The sequence below is a fragment of the Takifugu rubripes genome, chromosome 7, assembly GCF_901000725.2.
Source record: "Takifugu rubripes chromosome 7, fTakRub1.2, whole genome shotgun sequence".
In the NCBI taxonomy this organism is placed as follows: domain Eukaryota; kingdom Metazoa; phylum Chordata; class Actinopteri; order Tetraodontiformes; family Tetraodontidae; genus Takifugu; species Takifugu rubripes.
The window spans coordinates 11,817,374-11,838,503 of record NC_042291.1 but is presented as its reverse complement, the minus strand read 5'-3'; the positions used below and the strand labels follow the sequence as shown (position 1 = coordinate 11,838,503).

The window sequence follows — 21,130 nt, the reverse complement described above, 5'->3', positions numbered from 1 at the left end:
CCAGAGGAGACAGGTCTGCACAGCACATCCGAAACAGTACAGAAACAGGAATGCACAGCAAGAAGAATACATTCTGGGCTCACACACACACTAAAAAGATCCAATAAATACATTTTTGATATCATGAGAGATTTCTACAGTTTGAAAGATGGTAACATTCCAGAGTGAGGGCGCCGAGGCAAACAATACTTCACAGATTTGTCTTTGTCCACCCGGAGATGGAGATTTTTTACATGTGTTACAGGCTCTTTGGTTGCAGCTGAGCAAACCGCGGCGATCACTTCACCATCCCCGGGAACTACACCGACCCCACCGTGGACGCATTTCTCAGGGGGAAGAACCCGTCTCCTCCTTCTGAAACCGGCTCGTGTCAAAAACAGATCTGCAAAGCATTCGTCAGTTCAAAGGTCAGCGGGGGAACGAAGGAGCGTCCTGTCACGACAAAGCCCTACTGAAGGTAGAACGTCAGCCCGAACGTGGCGAGGACTCCGCAGAGCATTAGGCACGGAAGCCAGGTCTTGAGGAGCGCTGCCCAGCTGGAGGACGCAGAAAAGTTGGTGTGTGTTAGAATGATCATCAACACCTGAACACCTGTGTGTGTGTGTGTGTGTAACAGTGGGGGTGTGATGCACCCTCGGTTGTATATTTTTAGACAGATAAGGTCATGGATCACATGCGTCACAGAGGCCAATCGCTGTACTCCCAAATGCCCACAGCTCCCTCACCACCCCCCCACCCCAGTCAAAGGTGACCTTCCGCGGTGAGACCAGGGGCGGGGGCTCCTGTGTCAGTGATAAATTACATGACGCCAATGCTTTTATAAAAAAAAAAAAAGGGCTCCGGTTGTTGGGGGGCGTAGCGTAGGGGGGCGTAGCCTAGTCTCTTAGAGGCAGCACAAACAGTGACACCAGACCTCTCTATGTGGGTCAGTGGAGACTATTGGGGGGTTCTTCTCAAACCCTTAGACACCGTGCTGCACACCAACATCAAAGCAGCAGAAAGACACTTATGTACGCACATTAAAAATGTAATACATATGTAATAGTGATGTTGTTATAGGGTGATAACACTTACCTCACATGCTTTCCATAGATGAAAGACCTGATGCACAGGTTCACCATGTTCCACGATGCGCTGTTGTCGTAGCACATGAGGTTGAGGGCCATGGCAACATGGGAATGGCAGTTGTCTAAGCACAGATTGTGCTTGAACACCAAAGAGAAGGGCACCATGAGAGTATGAATAATGTCATGAAAGAAACTGTAAACAGTTTCTTACCGGTCTACATTTGTATTCCTCTGACGCATCATGCACGGCTTTGTCCCACGTGGCAGCGCCATTGCCACACACTTTGTCCACGTCAAGCTTCCAGTACCTGCAATATGAAGGACAATATGTTCATTCGTTCACTCGGACGCTAGATGAGACACTGAATGAATGGAGAATTATAACTAAGACACCTACTTGGTTGGTTTACCAAAGCCCATGTTGTCCTCCTGGGAGGCAAAAATAAAAATTCAGAGCATTTAATTCCTTACATATTTATGTTCACATGAACTTGTTATATGCTTAAAGTTAAGCCATACAGGATACTGCAAAAGACACACACATTAATCTCAGGTCACATATGTGCACGCTCATTTCTAGAGCCTGAAAACAACTCACCGAGACAAAGTATGATCCTGCAAAATCCCTTATAATCCCCGAAGAGGTGCATATGCCCATGTGACCAATGAACGGAAACAGCCACCTGCAGGATAGTGCAACAGTACGTCGACAACTGATTTAATCTTAATACAACGGACTGAACATATCACACAAGACCTACAGAATAACCACGACTAATCGGCTCATACATCTGGCCTAATGCGGTGTTAAGATTAAAAGCAACAGATTAGTTAGCAAGACGTGTGCGCTAGCCTCTTACGATAAAATCGGAATAGGCGTCCAAACGATGCAGTAGGGGTAGCGTGGGCTTTTTCTGTCGCTTTTAACGAAATCGACTTGGTAATTCATCATGACGTCGGTCTCGCAAACGTCCGCCATCACTGTCTGGAGTGACCGGAGCTGGATGACAGTGACGCACAGGCGGGGCGAGGATGCGTAGAGGCGCAAGCGCGCACTCGGCTGGTCCTTGAACGCAACATCGCCGATTCGCCTTGCTTTTGTTTCGGCCTCTTATGATTTAAGCTTTCTTCCAATAATTGGTAATTCGATTCCACTTTTATTAATACACCCATTCAGTGTCCCTGCCTTTTGCATTTCGCATTTGTCGTCTCTGTCCTTTTCAGGACCACTGCTAAAGCTGGGTCACCTCATTATTGTATAACATGCGGGGACAGGAGAATCCAGCTGCTCATGTTTATGATGTATGATGCTCATATTTGTGCCTGCTAGTCAGCAAAAGGGGGAGCAGGGCAGATGCTGATGATAAATGGGCAGAATATCCTAGAATTCATATTGTAGCTACAGAACATCTTCACACTCTCCAAGTCGTTACTCAGCATCAAAGCCGTGCAGCTAAAATAGTAATAAATGTAAAACGAACAACGGAAAATGAAGTGTTGAATAGCTTTATTCTTTGCTCAATTTCAAAAGAAATGTTATGGAATCTCTCAAAGAAAAGCTGTATCTTAAATTAAAGAAGAAAGAAAAAACATGGAAGCCGAGTGTTGCATGTTATTACCGAGGGCCCATTCTGGAGCAAGAAACCCAAAATGTTCCCTTCCTGGGATGGCTCTGTGTCCTTTTTTTTTTTTGCCTACAACTTAAGTCAGAGAAGCGTTGCGCAAGCAGGACTCAACTGACTGCAGCTACAGCAATGCAGCTAAGCAGGCTGGAATCCCCACAGACACTTAGTGCATCAGTTGTCATACAACACAAAACATGTCCCACCTTCACCAACAAAGGTTTCACAGTGACTTTCACGTTAGCAATCAATCTAAAACACTTGGATTTTTTTTTTTCAAACTTAACTTGTTGCAGTAAAACTTCTTAACTAAAAAAAGCACAGTGTGCCAAAATTATGTTTCCATGAAACAAAGAAAACAAATACTATTCCTTGGCCACTTAATTGGTCAAACTTTGGCACCCTTTGTCCCCCCCTCCACACAACTTTGAACTAAACAAAGCTCATAAATGATTTTTTTTTTAGAGATACACTTGCAACTTTCACAAGGTGGCAAGTGAAAAAATTAAATGCGCGCTTTCTTTGACATAAGCGCCACACAAAATACAGTCAAGTTGAACTTGGAAGCAATGACTTGGATGTCGAAGCCTTTCTGAGGTGAGCAGGCATCCAGCTGCGGCTCCATCTGAAGAGCAGACTGGAGGCAGCATACGGATCTGTCCTCTGATTCTCCGAGCACGATGCAGCGACCTGAAAATAGGCCATCCTGCCACAGGATTCTCCTTCCATGCGTGGCCCCTCCAACGTCGGCCTGAAGAGTGCTGAATAATGAACTCTTACTCTTGGAGAAACTGGGTAGTGACATGGAAGGCGTTCTCCTCAAAGTTGTCCCCCGGTGGTGATTTTGAGGTGTTGTCGGTGCTTTGAAGGGGCAGGATGGATGTGCCAGCCTTCACAGAGTCCTCTCCCTCTCGTGGTTTTTACCAGTCCACTTGTTGGACAAAGGAGGGTGATGCATAGTGCAGTAATGTGACATGACATTCACTCAATGTTCTAGTCAGACGGGGGAGAATTAAGATTCTAAAATAGCACTTTGCTTCCTATAGCCATTCTATAGAAAGCTCAAGAGTTTTCTTAGCTAGGCCGACACTGCACTTGTCCCTCTGAGCTGTCTTCTTCATCTGAGCCATCAGGGCCTACGCCGCGCAGACCTGTGATGCGATAGCCCATGTTGAGCAGCATCACCTCCAATGGATCCGCGTTCATACGTCGCTGATTGGCTTGAGCAGCACTGTCCATGTCCTCCACCACTCGGCCATTTTCAGAGTCCGTCTGTGGTGCCAGGTAGCATGGGGTAAGCAGACAATACCAATATCGATGCATGCTTAGATTAATAATTTGGTAGAACTGTGTGAAGTCAGAGCAATGTTTTGCAGGGAATTTAAAACAAACTGTCGGGTGTTTTACCTCTGGTCTAGGGTTCCATAACCGTACAACAGGGTCAATACCACTGGTTGCAAGGAAGCAGTAGCTGGGGTGGGGCTGCAGGCAGTTAACGATGGATTCATCCCCCTGCAGGATCCGCACCAGATTTGTTGTCTCTTTCTCCCAGATGAAGAAGGAGCCGTCGTCTGAACCACTAACAATGTACTGGCCTTTGCTGTTCACATTGGAAAAAAACAAAAAATCAAATGTTGTCTTTATTTGGTGTTTAGGGATTTTTACACTTTTACATGGGATATTTAAAATTTACAGCATATTTGCAGCCCTTCAAAACCACACGAAATAATCACATTTTCTGCTTCTTATTCTTTTAGACAGGATAGAAGACGGCTCTTGGCTGCCCTCTAGCGATGTCTTATCAGACTGACTGAAGGGATTCACCTACCTTCCAAAGAAGTTGGCCTCCTTGATGTCAGTAGTGGTGTTGCAGTGGCCACAGTATCTATGCTTGTAGTCAAAGCTACGCTCTCTCAGCACCAGCTCATCCTCAGGGATGGACTCTTTTCGACTGAATGAGTGGAATCGAACGGAGCTGTTTGCCTTCTTGTCTTCGGCTGGCACAAAAAGATGAATCCCACATTTTAGTGGGTTTAAAAACACAACCTTTTTACTTCTTAAATGCGTAGGTAAAACAGATGCACAGATGTGTGCCTAAATTGTGCAGAGTATAGTTTTAAAAATGATCTAAAGGGGTTCACAAAAACCCTTAATTGAATACCTGACTCTGGTTTGGAGTAGAGAGCTGCCTTGATATCTTTGTCCAAAGCATTACAGGCACTACTGTTGGCCTGCTCTGGGAACTTCCCTTTGAAATCATCCAGACACTCAAGAGCCTCAGCCAAATACTTCAACTCAAACAGACACCTGGCCAGCCTGAAATGAGCCTTCAGGTGCCCGGGGTTTAGGGTGAGAGCTTTTAGGCAGTCCCTGAGGGCGTCATAATGGTCTCCATCCCTGAGAATCATAGATGTAAACACACACTTGATAACTGGATTCAAGACCAATCATCTCTGCACACACTGGCACCTACTAAGATAACTGGCACCTACCACTTGCGTTTCATATAAGCTGCAGCGCGGTTCCCATACAGCATGGCGTTCCAGCTGGCCTGATGAATGCCTAAACTGTACAACTGGATGGCCTGTGTCCACTGCTGCCGTGCAAATGCATCGTTAGCTTGTTGCTTTATCTTTTCCAAGTGTGGAGGGAGGTCAGCGGAACTGAGAGATAGTAGAACAATCACAACCTGTGTGAAGGGCAGTCGGACTTGGTATGGGTAGAATCCATGAACTTTTACCTTGAACAAAACCTTTCCGCAAAGTCAATATGTGTGGTTGGCAATGGTAAATGAAGTCTATTTGAGACACCATTGGTTGTCTTTCCATTCTGTATATCTGCTGGAAAACCAAAGAAATTCAGTCACGGTTCTAATCATCTCAGCCCCATTTAAAGTCAGTACGGCGCAATCTAACCTGAAGATGTTTGGCACTTTTTGGGAAGTAAGAAGGTGTATGGCCTCTGTTTGAATGTCAAGTCGAAAAGATAAACCTAGAAAGAAGCAATAAGAAATGCTGTAATCCCAAACCAGAGTGTAATCCCTCCTCTCCCCACTTCTCGACAGTTGTAATTACCTGTTCCCCGCCCATGTTCACGAGTAACTCGGTGCCATCTGGACTGAAGGTGACATATGTGGCCACCAGGATCCTCAGTCGGTTATTGTAGTCTGGAAGTTTCACTGGAAGGTGACCTGGAGAATTTAAACAGAAGGTATTTAACGACTGGATGCACTTATATCAGTTAAATATATCTGTTATCAGCACCTGCAACATAATACTGCCCGGCTCCATCTGGAATCGGTTTTTGCCTTTCACAGAACGTATGCACGGCTGCTGATGTTCCCTGAAGCGCAGACTTCCTGTGTAAGAAAAGAGGCATATGTAACGCCAGAACTGGAAGATCTGCCATATCCAGGAGGTAACTGTGATTATCCACACTGAATGACGTCAAATGCCAACCTGTAGTTGTGAATCATCCTGATGTCATAAAGGCGAACGAAAGGCCCGTTAGCGCCGACCGCCAGATAATTGTTGTCCCGTGGGTTCACGGCTAAGCACTTAGCCTCAACCAGCTGACCGCAGAACTCTGTCAGGTCGATCAGTACCTCAGAGCGCTTGCTGCTCTCCCGTAGGTCATACTGCCTGTAGTAATAAGCACAACGCTCGTAGCAGTTCACCATCAGATATCTGAGAAGCAATGTCACCGGTGCACGGGATCCGACCTGATGGTTCCATCCTCCGCCGCGCTCCAGAAAGTGTTGGGCCACATGGGAGCTGTGGCGATGCGTTTGACTCTGTTGGTGTGGTCAGAAAACATGTGGATGGTTTCTTTCACCGACACATCGTGCACATGCACCTTGGTGTCAGCTGCACCTGTCACCAGAATTCTGTCTCCAGAGTGAGGAAGGAACTTTAGTAGGAGGGAAAAAACAAACAAATAAAAAGATTCAAGTATTACGAGTCGCAGCTTAATACAAATCAGAGCCATTTAGATAAAGTTGTGTATGTCGAAAGTGTTATTTCTGACTTCTAACACATCGATCACACCAAGGCCTCCTTACCTTAACGGAGAATATGTTTGCTGCGTGACCAGTGTGCATAGTTGTAAGCTTCTTGTGTTTGAATGGATCCCAGATGATGGCATGCTGATCATCGGAGCCTGAAGCCAGTAAACTGAATAAAAAAAAGTGAGTGAGCCTTTAAAGGTCTGCAGAAGGTGGCTTCAAATGCCTGATTGAGTTTAAACCAGCTGAGAGAACTTTAATCAAACAGTATTTTTGAAAAGCCACTATTGATCCTTTATAGAACAGGCTATTTTTTAGTGATACAGCAGAATGATTTACACTTGCTGCCTCACAGAAGAATGAGGGCCTGGGGATTATTACTATACAAGACTGGTATGTCAGACAAGATCTTTATATATGTATATCAAAAACAACTTACTTCCCCTGTTCATTCCATTCCAAGCAGTTCACACAGCCAGTATGGCCCTACAGAGATAGGAAAGTAAAATTTTTAAAAACATACAAAGCAAGTTTTAGAAACTGGATTCTTGTTCAAGAACCAATCATTTAATGAGCACATTTACATATTTACACCCAAATACAATTGAAACAGTTATTTTGTCATGATGTTACATAATTTCTAGAAACTTCTAGAGTGATTTTAGGCAAATTTGACAAGAGCACCTGAAGTTCAGCTTCCAATCCAAGTCTCTTGATGAAGGGCTCGGTGACATGATAAGCCCTCTGGAAGCCTGGTGCGTTCCTATCCTATGGGCATGAATAGAATTACTGTATGTCTTACTGTCTCAACTTAACCCACATTTTTTCTTTTGATGATAACCTAAATGCTTGCTTACTCTGATCTGCCTGTGCAGGATGTCTCTGGTGATATTACCAGCAGTCATGACAAATAAAGTTCGGGCTAGTGCTTCCAGGTGTTAGACGTCACTGACATGAACTCTATTTCTCGGGAATCGCCTGTAAAAAAAGTAAATGAATAAATGCGTATTGCAGGGAGACACATTCCAGCATGCTTGAGGGCAAATCAATAAACAAGGTGGTCATCGGGTAATCTAAACAGTCAAGCAGGGTGCCTATTTCAAGAACATCAAACCATTCGGTATCACGCCAAAGGAGAAACGAGAATCCAGACTTTGGCCACTCCAGTACCAAAATGCGAGTTTAACAACTTAGCCAAGTAGCTAGTATTAGCTGTGCACATCTATCTTAAAAGCCATGCAAATCTCAAAACACTGACATTTACTTAAACGTTGACACCCGTCAGCCTGTCAGAACCTTAGAACCCCTGTGCACCGGGCCCTTGAGACGCCAGTCATTAACCAGGTAGCTGGCGTTAGCGGTATTTGCGCTACCTTGCTAGCTAAACAATACGTCCACTTTAAATAACGTCAAGGTTTGGGACGCTGAAATATACCTATACCATTGCGGTACAATCCTCACCGTTTCTCTTGCGCGAACACTGTGTTTGTCAAAAATTGTCCATTTATCAGACGTCATAAATCCCACTCTGTGAGTTTGTTGACAATGTTCACGCTAATTCCTTCCCCGACTTGGACACAAACGAATCACGCAACTTTGTTCCGCCAGCGAAAACAGTGTAGGCACTTCCGCTATGTGTATTTCAGAATAAAAGCATAGTTTGTAAACCATTAAAAACCAATAATTATGTACGGGCCAAAAATGGAAAACCCGCCTTGTCCAATTGAATTTAAACACACAAACCCAATGAAAATGCTTGTTGCAAACAGGCACAACGCATCTAATATGAGGATATTTCTGTAAGCCCTTAAGTAAACGCGTTTATCTAAATTATAATTGCGTGACTGTCGACAGTTTGGTTGCGCTTACTCCAATCATCCAGTTCTGGTCCACATCAGAACCAGACACAGTCCCAAACAGTTACAATTTTCTTATACAGTATACTTTATACATATCGTATATGAGCCCTCCAGTCGCTGACAAATTCCCCAGGTTGAGATAAAGTACACCCGTCTCCGAAACTATGAACTATCTGATTTGTACAAAAAAATCAAAGGACAAAGAAGCTTTGATACAAACCATCATACTATTTCCCAACACGTTACATGTATTACAACTGCTCTATTAATTTCCATCATTGAACAACTAAATAGAAATATAAAATTCAACTGAATACAAGGTTAGACATTGAAAACCAAAGCCACGATTCTGTCCGCCACCGTTTGTCGTCCTTTTCCAAATTCTCAACATCTAACTTGATTCTGCCTCATTTAGGTGACGCATTGATGTTGGAACAAAAAAGACAGACATCAAAGTGTATTCCAAATATAAGAAAACTGTTTTCCGTGTTAAAATTAATATAAAAACACGGCGCCTCTTCCAAAGGGGGTTTTATTTTGAGGTTTCTCGAGTTTGTGTGTACGGGCACTGATCCGGGAGGCGGGCGTGAAGAATCTAACGGTTTTTTCCTGACGATAGGAGGCTTCGCTACACGACGGGCGGCGCTGTAACATTAAACAAGCAGCCATTGTATCTTTGATGGGTCGCCCGTCCTCGAAGGAGATTTGCTCAGTTGGCTAGCGGAACAACGGCAGCGGATGGTACAGATTAGGCTTCGGTTGCCATCCTCACACCGAGATTTGTAGCTGAAATTCGGGTTTATGTGAAACGGAAGGTGAGGTAAATTTTCTTCAGCGCCGACAGCGGACTAGAGACGTTAGATAACCACGTAGGCGAACTGAGATTTGTGGCTCGTGTGCTGAACCAACTGGTAACGTTGTATTAGCGGCTAGCGTTAGCCAGCTCGTTAGTGGGGAAGGGATTTGTCATGGATTAGCTTAAATGGTTAACGACCCAGGGCATCGCAGCAACGTTAGGGCAACAGCCTTTGTTCGGAAACGCGAGGCGAACTTGAAGAAGTTTCCGCTTCAAGGCCGTGCGGATTTGAAAATGCTCTGTCGCATTTAGCTGGCGTCTATAAAACGTCTTTCAGTTTCACAGTTCATCGCGTCTAGCTCGGTTTGATGAATGGACTGGTTAAGTTTGCAGCAACGTGGCGAAATATCCGACTGCTCCTGTCCAACAGAAATACTCGGTGAGCTCGCCAGGAGGGCTGTAACCCTCGCAGTGTCGTCTTGGGGGGGTTTAATGTTTGTGTAACACGTTATATAACGTTAAGACATGTGCTCATGTTGTTATTTCTGTTCCTGCTAAGAAAAATATGTCACATATCTGCGACATGTGGAGAGGTAGATTGCATTTGATAGGCGAGATCAGTCAGTACCCAACAGCTGTTTCGTCCCAGGCTAAGGAGGCTTATAATTGTACATTGTTCAAGAGAAGAGATCATTTTCTGTATCATCCCGAGAGCCAAAATAATGTGCAAGGATTGAACTAGATCTCAGTAATAATGTAGCTTTATTTGAGGCAATGTAGGTATGCCTCGAGTCATTTGTGTTTTAAAACCTTAACTCCCCGAGAACAATCATGTCTTTATTAAAATGTTGTTGTTTCCTCTTTTATTCAGGTGACATTCATTTTGATGGAATGATGACTTCTCAGAGATATATGGAGTCAAAACCAGCGGGTAAGTGGGGGGGGGGGGGGGTGCTTGCAGTGAAAATTGCCTAGATCTCTATCAATGCACCGCCATGTTGACATAATCGGTGCGTGATTCTCATTCACTTAAACATTAGCTCGGTTCACTGACATGGAATGGCAGACTCCAGCTGTGTCGGAGAAGTTCCAAAGCCGTTTTGGCCGACGTCCCGGAACAGCGGACAGCGGGGACACTGGTCTCGGTACCTCGGCATCTGACAGCACAGAAGGTGATGACTTTTGTATGGAACCTCGCTCGAACATTGTTTGCTTGAACATTGCTTTTTTCCAATGTTTACAGCAGAGTTCCAGTTTACGCTGTGCAGAAAGGCAGCACGCTGTTCTATTAGATAACTGGGGTCATAGCAGGACAGGCCTTCTCCTGTAACACCAAACCTCACTTCCAAAGCACTCGCCCTGTTTTTATAGGGTGTTTTTGGGAGTTAAATCTCAGCGGAGATGGTGCACGGATGTGTGTGATAGAGAGATTTTGTTTTCATGCACACACAGATGTGGTGGAAAATATAACGGGCGTGCACAGCAGGAAGCAGCAACAAATAATCGGGTGGAAAATGACTTTTCAGCATTTTGGGGTGCATTCGCAACATAACATCCCAGTTGGAAACTAGGCAAAATGTCAACAAATGGGTTTTTGCTCATCTCACACACCTATATGCTTTGGCTGCCTCGAGCGTCGTCGGTTTCTGAACACAAATGTTTTTGCTTTTTCTTTCCAAGTGGTTAAATTTTTAGTTTGAGTGGGCTTTGTGTGTGTGTGTGTGTGTGTGTGTGTGTGTGCGTGCGCGCACTTTACAAGTTTACCCACTTAACTCCAACTGTTGATCATACTTCTGTTGCTGGTACAGCTCTGGTCTGGCCACTTCCCTGACAACTGCGCTTAGCAACGTGACAATTACCCCCAACTTTAGCCTCAATAATGACCTGTTGTAGATCTGGTGTAAATTAAACAGCAGACGGGGTTGGGGTATTAAAATGCAGTCTTTTTCAACTTAGCTGTTTATTTAATACTATAGTTTTGCCGTTGAAGTTTACACGTTGCGTAACAATAGTTTCCAAAGACAGGAATGTCTGCTGAGCAAAATGTTGTTGGGGTTTTTTGGTCTAGACTTGTTCCAGCTGGTTATGAATTCTGGATGCTTCTGGAGGTTTTCCCCTCCTGAAAGCTTAATATTCACACACAGACCTCACTTGTCAGTATCAAACCCATATTAATTCAATTAAACAGACAGAGCAGCTTTCGGTCTTTAAGAAAGACCTGTTTTCCTCAGCCTTCAGCACTTTGACTTTGGATGTACACACGTGTGTTTGACAGTGGGGGAGGAAAGGTGCCGAAATAAGCGGTACTCACCGATCACTCTGTAACACGAGAGGTGGCCTATAAATACCCCTAACCTTTCCTGTGTATGCCTGCCTGTGTGTTTGCGTAAAGCTCCATGCAGACTGGTGCTTCAGCCGTCGGGAGACAATACAAGCCTCGTCTGCTGCCACATCAGTTTTAGCGTTAGGGAGAGTTTTTGCTGTTAACCAGAGATGCCGAGGGGAGAGAGCTTTGGTTCGCTTCTGCTCAGCTCACCTTTAGGGACAAAATGCCTCCGCCGATGACGTGTTTGTTGTCTTGGACTGAACGCCAGACTTGCAAACTTCAACAGGTCTCTGAGGTCGGTAATGTTGTTAAAATGAAGAGCTCTTGTTGTTATGCATGTTTCTCGGAGGGAAATGAGATGCGCGCAGTTTATTATTAGCCTCATACGTTGATCAGGGATTTATCGGTTGTGTTAGTTTGAAGGAAGAGTCGGTTCCGTTTTTAGCAGAACTCTGCAGGTTTTTCAAGAAAGGCAGGCTCGAGTGGAGTCGGTCCACCACGTAATATAAAAGAGGATTTCATGTCATACGGCCATACATTGGCTTTGCAAATTATATAATCGTTTTTAATTCCGTGCCTTGAAGTCTATTATAAGCCTATTCCCTTGGTTGACTCATTCAGAGCAGTTAATTCTTTCAGCGGTGACACCTCATCATCAAAGTAGGACAATCTCAAATCCTTCTGCGATGTCATTGGCTGAATATAGAGAGAAAGGCCTGCAGTATTTCTCTAAATATTCCACATTGCTTAATCGCGCTATTTTAATCTTTGTTTTGCTTTAGGTGACTTCCGCAGTACCAGCAGCAGCCCCCCCTTCCAACCAATCCGCAGTCAGATTCCCATTCCCACCGCACATGTCATGCCCTCCACGGCCGGAGCCCCGGCCTCCAAGCCCCAGTCGTGTCACCAGGATGACTCCTTGAGCTCTGAGGGCAACAGGTCTTCTTCTGGCTCCAGAACTCCAAGCGGCTCCACCTCAAAGTCTTCCTCCCTCTCCAAATCAGCATCTTCTCCTAACTTGGATGCTCAGGCCAATCCTGGAGGTGAACCTGTGGCGCCAAATCCAGACTGCCTGAGTCGATACCGCAGCCTTGTGAATGGACTTGACCACTCCCTTTTCCCCTCAGATCTCACACGTGTGGATGATGTCCAGAAGTTTGACACTCCCGCTGTGGAGCCCACGCTAAATCAGTCAGCACTGCTGGGGGGGTTATGCTCCGATGTCAGACTCCGATTACAGGCGACCGGGATTAGAGATCCCTCAGACTGTACGTCTGATGCCTACAGAGGCGTCATGGACCACAGCTACAAAGTTCTACCTGAAGGTAGGCCTGGAGTTCCTGGCCCGTCAGAAACGTCTACGCAGAGGAGCAGTCAGCCCAGTGTACCTGGATTCTCTGGAGTTTACACAAACCACCTTGGCCTGCAAACACAATCTCTGCTGAGGGAGCACGCAGGCTCCAAAGGCTACGAGTCGCTGCGACAGGACAGATGTGGTGAGATGTCCAGCTGGCAACACAAGCAGCAACTGGAGAATTTACGGCTGCAGGTTCAGCAAATGCAGGTACGTGAAGGTGCTTTTTCCTCCTCTTGCCATACATATTTGTTGGCTGTCTCTAACTAATGCAAACGTGATTACATTAAAGATTACTAAAGGGGTAATTGTTGATGGTCTGTGTATGTCTGGTTCCCCATTAAACTAGGTCAGATGCTGGAGAAATGACTCTAAATTGCCTGAAGCCACAGACACACTGTCCTATTTTCTAGCTGTAGCAGGACGGATCAAGTCTGGCATCAAATACGACGTCAAAACTTTCATTTTGACGCAAGATTTAATTTGCTGCACGATCGCTGTGATGATGTCGTAATAGTTGTTGCGCAGTCAAGTCGGCAGAACATTCAAGCCTTCCTCATTTTTTTTGTGTGTGTTGCGAAAAGTAGGAGTGATAAGAAATATCTGACTGCAGATGTTAAACAGTTTTGCCATGTTGTGTTTTTGCTACAGTTAATGAGTCAGTACCCATCTTTGTACTCGACACCTGCTCACTCCGAGTCTGGCAAATGGGACGCTCTGGTCAAAGCTAGTGAGAGTCTGCTGAAGGAGAAGGAGCTCATCATTGAGAGGTGACCGTTCTCACAATATATATTGAAATACTTCATTCTAAATGTATTTTTTTTAACTGAATATAAAGGATCAGGAGTGTTTTTCTTTTCCCTAAGTACTGAAACATTGTACTCTGGACTTTATGCTGTGTTGCTGCTGATAATGACTTTAAATCTGGCTGTGAACCAGGCAAAAGCAACATATGGCCCAGTTGGAACAACGTCTGAGAGAGAGTGACCTGCAGGTGCACGGAGCCCTCTTGGGTCGCGGAGCATCGTATGGGGACATGTGTGTGCTGCGCCTACAGGTCAGGAAAAACACGAGAAAGCTCCCAACAACAAGAAGAAATGATGTTTTAATAGCTTTCTAGTAACACTATCACAATCCCTGTCATCACACGGTGGCTTTGCAGGAGCTTCAGAGAGAGAACGTGTTCCTGAGGGCACAGTTTGCTGAATGCACCGATTGTGCTGCTCTTGAAAAGGCGGAGGCAGAGCGCAGGCTCGGCGCGGTCGAAGCCGAGACGCGGCGGCTGACGGAGAGCCTGAAGGAGACCTGTGAGAGGCACGCAGAGGAAATGAAGAAACAGGAAGAGAGGGTTTGTTCTTGCTTAACCCATCTTCCCCAACTTTGTTGCAAGCAAGCAGATAAATGGATTCTGATGAGTGCTGCACATCTGTAGCATGTGTGTGTCAACATATTTTTTACCTGGAATGTTATGCCAGGAAATTTCTGGGACGGTGAGGGGTCATGTCCGTAAATTATGCTTAAATGGAAGAGAACCAGAAGGGTGACATTCACACGGAGACGCGAAAGCATTCTTTAGCCTCTCTAAAGTGATGTCCATTGCAAAGAAGAGGATGTAACAGTAAAGGTTACTGAACTATCACACTGTGGAGGGAGTTTTTTCCCTCCCCAATAAGCTGACATACTGATAAAAGCAACTTGAACAGACAGAAATTTTGTATGGTCATTTTTGCGTCGTCAGTAACATCAAGAAAGGTGTTAAAACCACTTCATTGGGGTGTGTGTGTGTCTGTGTGTGAGTGTGAGTGGGTCTGTCTGTGTGTGTGTGTGAGTGTGAATGGGTCTGTGTGTCCTAATCACTTTACAATCTTTTAGCTGTGTTGTTTATGGTTTTTTCAGATCCGCAGTCGAGACAAACACATTAACAACCTGAAGAAAAAATGCCAGAAGGAGTCTGAGCTGAAGAGAGAAAACCAGCAGCGCATCGAGACTCTGGAGCGTTACCTGGCGGATCTGCCCACCTTGGAGGACTACCAGAGCCAGAACAAACAGGTAAGAACAGGTTCCGTCAGCTCTTGCTGTGGTTGATCGTATTAATCTGTACACGCACGAAACATGATTCTGTTGTGTTTCAGCTTCTGGAGGCCGAACAGCAGGCAGCCCAACTCCAAGAAAAAGCCCGGGAGTTGGAAGTCTGCCTGGAGACGATGCGATTACAACTACGGGAAAAAGACGCCCATCTGGAAGAACAGAAACGCAAGGAGAGAGAACTTCTGACCACTGTCACAGAGTATGTAGAAGCATATTCTCCCAGCAATGCTCCCTCTGCATCCAGCAAAACTGCATCCTGTTGGTTGATTCTTTGGGGGGGGGGTTATTTTTCTTGTCACACTCAGCATGCAGCAGCGGGTTCAGCAGGGCCTGGAGGATGGAGCAAGACTGCCCTGCCTGGATCTGGAGAAGCTAAGAGGAGAGAACAACAGTCTGAGAGAAGAGCAGCAGAGGCTCAAAAAGGTCCGTAGTTACCTGTTGTCACCAATTGAGTTACTACATTTGCGTCCTGTGTGTTTCATCTGTAAATAATTTCAGTCTAATACACACACGCCCTGTCCCATCAAGCTGAGGTCACAGCCTCAGTGTTTCAAGAAGATGCAATTTTATATTGAAATTACATAATCAGACATTCCTGAAAGCCTCTGTCAGAATGGGATGTTGTTCTAGACTTGGTAAAACACTATTAAATTGTGAGGCCTTTTGGAGTTCTGCATTTTCTTTTGTTTTTAAGAAAGAGACCGTTTATGTTGCTCTTTGCAGGTAATCGAGAAGCAGCACAGGATGATGGAGCAGCTCGGCTCTCAGATTAAGGTGTTTATCTCTTCACGCTTGAGACTTTTACACAAACCAATACCCAGATTCATAGAGCCAATCTTTTCTGGTGTCTGATGGACAGTTTGCGTCCCTCTTTAAGTCAATGATACTCTTCCTCTGCTTGCCTGTTTTCAAAGATGTTAATCTAGAGATTTGTTGGGAGGACTCCATTGCTTGTGCGTTTACTTCCGTTTTATTCATTGTGTCTTTAGACTTTGGAGGAGCAGATCTCCCAGGAAGATAGTGCCTCTCAGGCTCTCAGAGAGGAGGTGTTGGCCAAAGAACGAAACATGTTGGAGCTCCGCACAGCCATGAAGGAGGTGCAGCAGACTTCCTTTCCTCCTCACGTTCTACCCATTTGTTGCCTATCATTGGCTGATATGAACTCTGGCTACTCTGTTTTAGCTGTCAGCCCAGAACCAGGAACTCCTGGAGCAGAACCTCACTCTCCAGGAGCAACTGAGCGATGCGGATCAGCAGGGCGGCAGTCAGGCTTCGTCTTCCCTGCCGCCGTCCGGGGCTCGCCTCACGCAGAAGCTGCACGCAGAAATCGCCTCTTGCCTCAGCGACCTACGCTCTCTGTGCAGCATTCTGACCCAAAGAGCTCAGGGAAAAGACCCCAATCTGTCCCTACTACTTGGCCTCACAGGTAAGCACTGGTTCATTTTTATTTCTTTATTTTTGTGGGGCCACCAGCACAAAACAGAAGATTTATTTCCCCCCGCAGCAACACAGTCGGCGACAGAGCCAGCAGAAGACTGGATGGATCCAGAGGTGCTGCAGAGGAAGCTGGTGGAAGCCCAACAGCTCCGGCGAGACGTCGAAGAGCTACGCAAAGTAATACTGGACCGCTACGCACAGGACATGGGAGAGAACTGCATCACCCAATAACGTTGCCAGCAGATGATGGAAGACGGCGGATTCAACCCAGCTTCATCTCCGATGCCTAAAACGGACGTGTGAACTCGAGGGCCGGGGCTTCGTTTTCTTGAAATGAGGACAGAGGAAAGCTCAGATGGCTTCGTTTGTGTATTCGAATACTCAAGCCTGCTCGTAGCTCCGAACCCATCCCAACTCCCCCAGTGAGTCCAGCTAATTCAGTCCAAGGGCTAACAGGAATTAACTTACCTCTAATACTTGATCCATTTTACGTGTGCTTTTTTTGTCGAGTGACGACGTACTGTCGGTAACCAAACAGTCTTAGATTTTTGATTCCACTCTAGTGGGTTAGTATTTGTGTAGAAATCCCACAAATATAATTTATTTTACCTGTAATTTCCCTCTGGATTGGGGAAAGTTTTCCAATAAGTGGTTGACAATCAACTGAAACTATTTTAACTGAACTTTGAACTGAATTCACACGTTACTAACGCGCCGTTATTTCCAAATGGCCAGCGCGGTAACATCGGACTCTGCTGCGAGTGGAGACACGACAGCCGATGAAGGGTTTAATACCAAATCAGCTCCTTGCACCAACAGGCCTCTGTCAGCTTTTTTTTTGTAACCAAAGAAACTCCAGGTGACACAGTTGTGCAAGTCTGTGAATGTTTTGGGGAACTTCTCTCCACCACAGGCTGTTCTCGCTCCGATCAAACACCAGCCACGTGCCTTTTTCTGTCACATTTGCAACCACAATGCTAATTCTGTTATCGACCAACCACAATACGCCGCTCGCTGCCGACTCCTCTCTGTAGGAGCCTGCGGGGCAGCGATACATTCCCTGATGCTAACTGTAACGGATCACATGATACTCCCATTGGTCCTGCTAGAGTTAAGTGTGTGTGTGTGTGTGTGTGTGTGTGTAGGTGAGTAACCCCACATGAATACTGTACGTTTCAGGTTAGTAACAGTTGAATTGCATTTCACAGTATTAACAGTTAGTATTATTTATTTGTTTGCATCGACAACTCAGTGAGTCTTCCTAAAGTGTTACGCTTGTGTTGATATCTTTAAGCAGATTTTTTCGTCCATGAAGGGCAAAGGTCCCATTTACTGACCGCTTGAGAGTATTTTTTTCCTTCCTGTAATTTTTTTTTACGCGAGATGTTGGGTCTGATTTTATGTCGGGATGATTGTTGTTGTTTACGCTCTTTCGCACACACTCGATGATGATGATGATGATCGGGCTGGCCGGATCACCCCAACATCACCAGTTTTATTTTACCCGTTGGAAGTTTATAAAAGATAAGCCATTAAAAAAGAAGATTTGAGAGGAAGAGAAGGGATTTTTCAGAATATGCAACAGCGGTTATTATTTTGGACAATAAATATTCAGAACCCAGGAAAACACGAGCCATTTTTATTGTCATGGGACCTTTTTAAAAAAAATCAGCACAAAGATGTATCATTGGAAAACCAGGCCCTGCATGCCTTAACGTCTCAGATGCTTGTTTTTTTGCAAAAGGGAAAAAAAGATGTTTATATTTTCATATTTTTGTCCTCGTTTGTACTTTTAGAAATAAAGATTTTCATCATTTGCTGTTTCACATTTGGAATTTCTGACAGGTGCGACTCTTCTCTGTGGCTTCCTGCTTCTGAGAAGAGTTCAGCGTTTCCTCTTCCTCCGCAGCAGCAGCGCGCTGTTGCCCGTGAACCCGCAACAGCCGAGCGTCTGGCTCTCATCGCTGTAGCAGCGCCGCGGGTACGCGCTGATGATGTCATAACCACAGAGACCACTTCCTCTGTAACACAAGGCGCAGACGGTGTTGCGTTTGGGATGCCGTCGACGTGCAGGCTGACACGGTCTCACCTGTGCTCGTCCAGGTACCGCCGCAGGTGCCCAATGGTTTCCGAAAAGCACATTTTCAGTATGAACACGCAGTTCCCGTCTTCTGACTTTATCTTCAGGGTGAAGAGGTCAGAGCTGGCGGGTTGCACCCTGCGAAGTGTTTCCATTGAGTTTATTTTTTTAAAAGAGCTTTTAGTAATGTTTTTGCTCTGTTTTGGAGCCAAACAATATTAGCGCTGGAAATGCTTATGTCATTTGGGTAAGTTATATTCAATCAAAGCTTAATTCTATAGATTCAGTCAAATGTATTGAATGGTGTGTAACGTGTAATACCTCCTTTCATCCGCGCGCAGCGCTGGTGTGTTAATGATCACCGAGGGGATCGTCTGGGTTTTGGTTGAACCCTGTCAGGAAGCACACGTTAACTCACGATGGTGCACAATTAGCAGGAAGCATGAGAAGCATTAGAAAGTGTCACCTGCAGAGTGTCCCTCAGAGAGTTCCTGATGTCAATCACATGACCATTTTTTATGACCACCTTTGGTAACCGGTTCAGGAACTGCTCTGCCCTCACCTTCTTACCTGGGGTCACATGAAAATCAGAGAGAGACAAAGTGAGCACTGGCTCAACCTTAGTGAGAATCGCTGTGATGTTCTCCAGCCTGTCTCACCAGGAAATGTGAGCCTGGAGGTGAACTCCTCGTTTCTTCTGTCACAAACCTGCTCAAAAGAAGAAGGAAGCTGCAGAATTGCCTGTTTGCTGCACTCCTCCCTTCACTAAGTCAACAAACCTCAAAAGGGGTGCCGTCGGGGAATCTGCTTTGAAGTTCGGATGGAAAATACCCATCCATCAGGTCTCGTATGAACTGCTGCAAATGAGAGTGAAGGTGTGAAGCAGCGGTGAGGAGCAGCAGCGTGGTCTTTCCCTGCGGCGCGCTCACCTGTGTGCTGTGTTCCTGGTAAGACCGGAAAGGGCCATCGAACAAGACGATCCCATCCCTGTAGAGGCTCAGCCGGACAGACTCCTTTGTGGCCAACTGGGCCCCTTTAGCTGTCAACCGCACGAAACTTTCTCCTTCGCCAGCAATGACGTTCAGTTCCCTTATCCTCTGAAGCACCAGGTCAAAGTTCACCCCAAAGCTGGGTGTAGAAGCGTCTGTGACGGGGCAAAGCCAGAGTTAGCCTGTTTTAGCACAGACAATAACTCTCTTTTTATAGAATCTGCAGAGTAGCTGACCGCTCCCGCCACCAGGATCGGATCCTCCGACGTCCCCCACCCAGATTAAGCCATAGTCTTTTAGAAAACTCTGCAACACACAGATTAGACATCGCTGTCAATCACCTTCGCCACAGCCCCCTGAATTAAAGGTTCCCTCAAATCCGACCTCCATCTCCCACACTTGGTTCTGCAGATGCTCGCATCTCTTTTCCAGAGAGCTTCTGGCACTCTGATCATCCGTGCCATCTGCAAACACACACGCAGGAAATAAAATCAGGACATTTCTTCTCAAAAATAGGACCTGAATCAACCTGTGTATGTGGACGTTCACCTGATTCATGCAGCGGCGGCGCTTTCCTCTCCAAGGCTGCAATCTTTTGATCCTGCAGACACCAAAGGTCAGTTTTTGATAGGTATTAAAGATCTCCATGCTCTTCGAGAAGGATGTGGCTTCACCTTGAGCTTGATCTCCTTAGCTTGGCTCCTGACCATCGTCTCCAGGAGGGTCACCCGCTTCATCATGGCCGACAGCAGCTCCGTGTTGCTGGGTGGAGCGCCTGAATACCAGGAGGGCGAAGAGAAGTGCCGAAACATTGGGTGTCACAGCTAATAACTGGTGTGCTCCACATTCCTTTTTACCTTTTCGTGGCGGAATCTGTGGTGCTGAAGTGGAGGCATCTGACGCGTGAGATGGATCAGAGGGTTCCAATTCAGCTGTAACCTCTGGCAGAAACACCGCAGACACGGTCCAGTTCATGCCACAAAATATCATTTAACTCTTAATGTGAGCAATTTAATGAGACTTTCATGGGGCGAGTTTCTTTATCCAGCCTTACAACAGAAGGTCCGTCCCAACGTGAATAAATACAGCTGGAAAATATCTAAAATAACAAATATACCGTTGTTGCGTTCCTATGTCACATTATCCTCCAGTTATCCTCATACCTTTCAGCAGATTCCTCCTGAAGGGCACACCCTGGCTTTGCCTGTCAAAGACAAAGCTGTGAGATTTTACAATTTTCAAGGACTTTCCCAGGTGAGTTGACCTGCCTGTGCACATCCAGACACGTGCGCTTCTTCTTCAGCACCGCCAAAGGTGAACTCATTTCTGCCCTGAAATGCTTCAATCCGAAATGAACAATCCCACTGGAGACCAGCGTTTACTGTGTCTTCAAGTTGCTTGGAGTCTGTTACCAATGGCAACGGACAGGCAACGGTTCAGAGGGGAGGGGGGAAACGCCTGGTTGGCTCCCGATGAGTCCACAAGAGGTCGCTTTGTTCCTTAAAAAAT

The 21,130-nt window shown here is 45.7% G+C and overlaps 4 protein-coding genes across 10 annotated transcripts; 1 reads left to right on the top strand and 3 right to left on the bottom strand.

The window, feature by feature from the left end:
• Positions 1-118: 118 nt before the first annotated feature.
• LOC101066940 (transmembrane protein 222) lies at positions 119-2,314 on the bottom strand. Its single transcript, XM_003966051.3, has 6 exons — positions 1,928-2,314; positions 1,666-1,750; positions 1,465-1,496; positions 1,279-1,375; positions 1,075-1,205; positions 119-536 (listed from the first exon to the last, which is right to left on the bottom strand). Exons 1-6 carry the CDS (start codon positions 2,044-2,046, stop codon positions 449-451), a joined length of 552 nt encoding a protein of 183 aa, XP_003966100.2. The 5' UTR covers positions 2,047-2,314; the 3' UTR covers positions 119-448.
• Positions 2,315-2,557: 243 nt separating this feature from the next.
• wdtc1 (WD and tetratricopeptide repeats 1) lies at positions 2,558-8,311 on the bottom strand. 2 transcript variants are annotated; one of them, XM_011605522.2, is made up of 16 exons: positions 8,154-8,311; positions 7,550-7,670; positions 7,377-7,460; positions 7,132-7,178; positions 6,750-6,861; positions 6,411-6,598; positions 6,148-6,330; positions 5,953-6,047; positions 5,764-5,879; positions 5,605-5,680; positions 5,430-5,529; positions 5,182-5,352; positions 4,851-5,086; positions 4,518-4,686; positions 4,097-4,289; positions 2,558-3,961 (listed from the first exon to the last, which is right to left on the bottom strand). In XM_011605522.2, the coding sequence occupies exons 2-16, from the start codon at positions 7,595-7,597 to the stop codon at positions 3,764-3,766; spliced, it is 2,016 nt and encodes a 671-aa protein (XP_011603824.1). In that variant the 5' UTR covers positions 7,598-7,670; positions 8,154-8,311; the 3' UTR covers positions 2,558-3,763. The 2 variants fall into 2 exon arrangements, with proteins under 2 accessions (XP_011603824.1, XP_003966045.1); XM_003965996.3 differs by having other exon boundaries at positions 5,430-5,526; positions 8,154-8,310.
• A 516-nt stretch (positions 8,312-8,827) lies between these two features.
• Positions 8,828-18,368, top strand: cep85 (centrosomal protein 85). Of its 6 annotated transcripts, XM_011605520.2 has the most exons (15): positions 9,381-9,786; positions 10,219-10,278; positions 10,388-10,519; positions 12,456-12,716; positions 12,801-13,237; positions 13,679-13,797; positions 13,967-14,084; positions 14,190-14,375; positions 14,924-15,076; positions 15,160-15,314; positions 15,421-15,538; positions 15,839-15,889; positions 16,105-16,212; positions 16,298-16,541; positions 16,620-18,368. In XM_011605520.2, exons 1-15 carry the CDS (start codon positions 9,720-9,722, stop codon positions 16,781-16,783), a joined length of 2,373 nt encoding a protein of 790 aa, XP_011603822.1. In that variant the 5' UTR covers positions 9,381-9,719; the 3' UTR covers positions 16,784-18,368. The 6 variants fall into 6 exon arrangements, with proteins under 6 accessions (XP_029694198.1, XP_011603823.1, XP_011603821.1 ...); XM_029838338.1 differs by lacking the exon at positions 9,381-9,786 and adding an exon at positions 8,828-8,871 and having other exon boundaries at positions 12,456-13,237; XM_011605521.2 differs by lacking the exon at positions 9,381-9,786 and adding an exon at positions 9,178-9,366 and having other exon boundaries at positions 12,456-13,237.
• On the bottom strand, positions 18,179-21,094 carry ubxn11 (UBX domain protein 11). Its single transcript, XM_029838341.1, has 14 exons — positions 20,890-21,094; positions 20,785-20,825; positions 20,479-20,562; positions 20,296-20,396; positions 20,171-20,222; positions 20,006-20,085; positions 19,858-19,927; positions 19,562-19,776; positions 19,412-19,489; positions 19,292-19,340; positions 19,099-19,202; positions 18,954-19,024; positions 18,642-18,770; positions 18,179-18,573 (listed from the first exon to the last, which is right to left on the bottom strand). The coding sequence occupies exons 1-14, from the start codon at positions 20,943-20,945 to the stop codon at positions 18,438-18,440; spliced, it is 1,266 nt and encodes a 421-aa protein (XP_029694201.1). The 5' UTR covers positions 20,946-21,094; the 3' UTR covers positions 18,179-18,437.
• Positions 21,095-21,130: the final 36 nt, after the last annotated feature.

Excerpts from the sequence above, each read along its gene's own strand:
- wdtc1 (XM_011605522.2), bottom strand. The coding sequence starts at position 7,597 with ATGACTGCTGGTAATATCACCAGAGACATCCTGCACAGGCAGATCAGA. Across the intron at positions 7,179-7,376 it reads GATTGGAAGCTGAACTTCAG|GGCCATACTGGCTGTGTGAA; the intron begins GTGCTCTTGTCA and ends CTATCTCTGTAG. Across the intron at positions 6,599-6,749 it reads CAAACATATTCTCCGTTAAG|TTCCTTCCTCACTCTGGAGA; the intron begins GTAAGGAGGCCT and ends CTCCTACTAAAG.
- ubxn11 (XM_029838341.1), bottom strand. The coding sequence starts at position 20,945 with ATGAGTTCACCTTTGGCGGTGCTGAAGAAGAAGCGCACGTGTCTGGAT. Across the intron at positions 20,223-20,295 it reads CTAAGGAGATCAAGCTCAAG|GATCAAAAGATTGCAGCCTT; the intron begins GTGAAGCCACAT and ends TGGTGTCTGCAG. Across the intron at positions 18,771-18,953 it reads CTGCGCGCGGATGAAAGGAG|GGTGCAACCCGCCAGCTCTG; the intron begins GTATTACACGTT and ends AACACTTCGCAG.
- cep85 (XM_011605519.2), top strand. The coding sequence starts at position 9,720 with ATGGACTGGTTAAGTTTGCAGCAACGTGGCGAAATATCCGACTGCTCC. Across the intron at positions 10,279-10,387 it reads TATGGAGTCAAAACCAGCGG|CTCGGTTCACTGACATGGAA; the intron begins GTAAGTGGGGGG and ends CTTAAACATTAG. Across the intron at positions 15,890-16,104 it reads AGCTCGGCTCTCAGATTAAG|ACTTTGGAGGAGCAGATCTC; the intron begins GTGTTTATCTCT and ends TTGTGTCTTTAG.
- LOC101066940 (XM_003966051.3), bottom strand. The coding sequence starts at position 2,046 with ATGGCGGACGTTTGCGAGACCGACGTCATGATGAATTACCAAGTCGAT. Across the intron at positions 1,376-1,464 it reads GGCTTTGGTAAACCAACCAA|GTACTGGAAGCTTGACGTGG; the intron begins GTAGGTGTCTTA and ends TTCATATTGCAG. Across the intron at positions 1,206-1,278 it reads AGGAATACAAATGTAGACCG|CACAATCTGTGCTTAGACAA; the intron begins GTAAGAAACTGT and ends TTGGTGTTCAAG.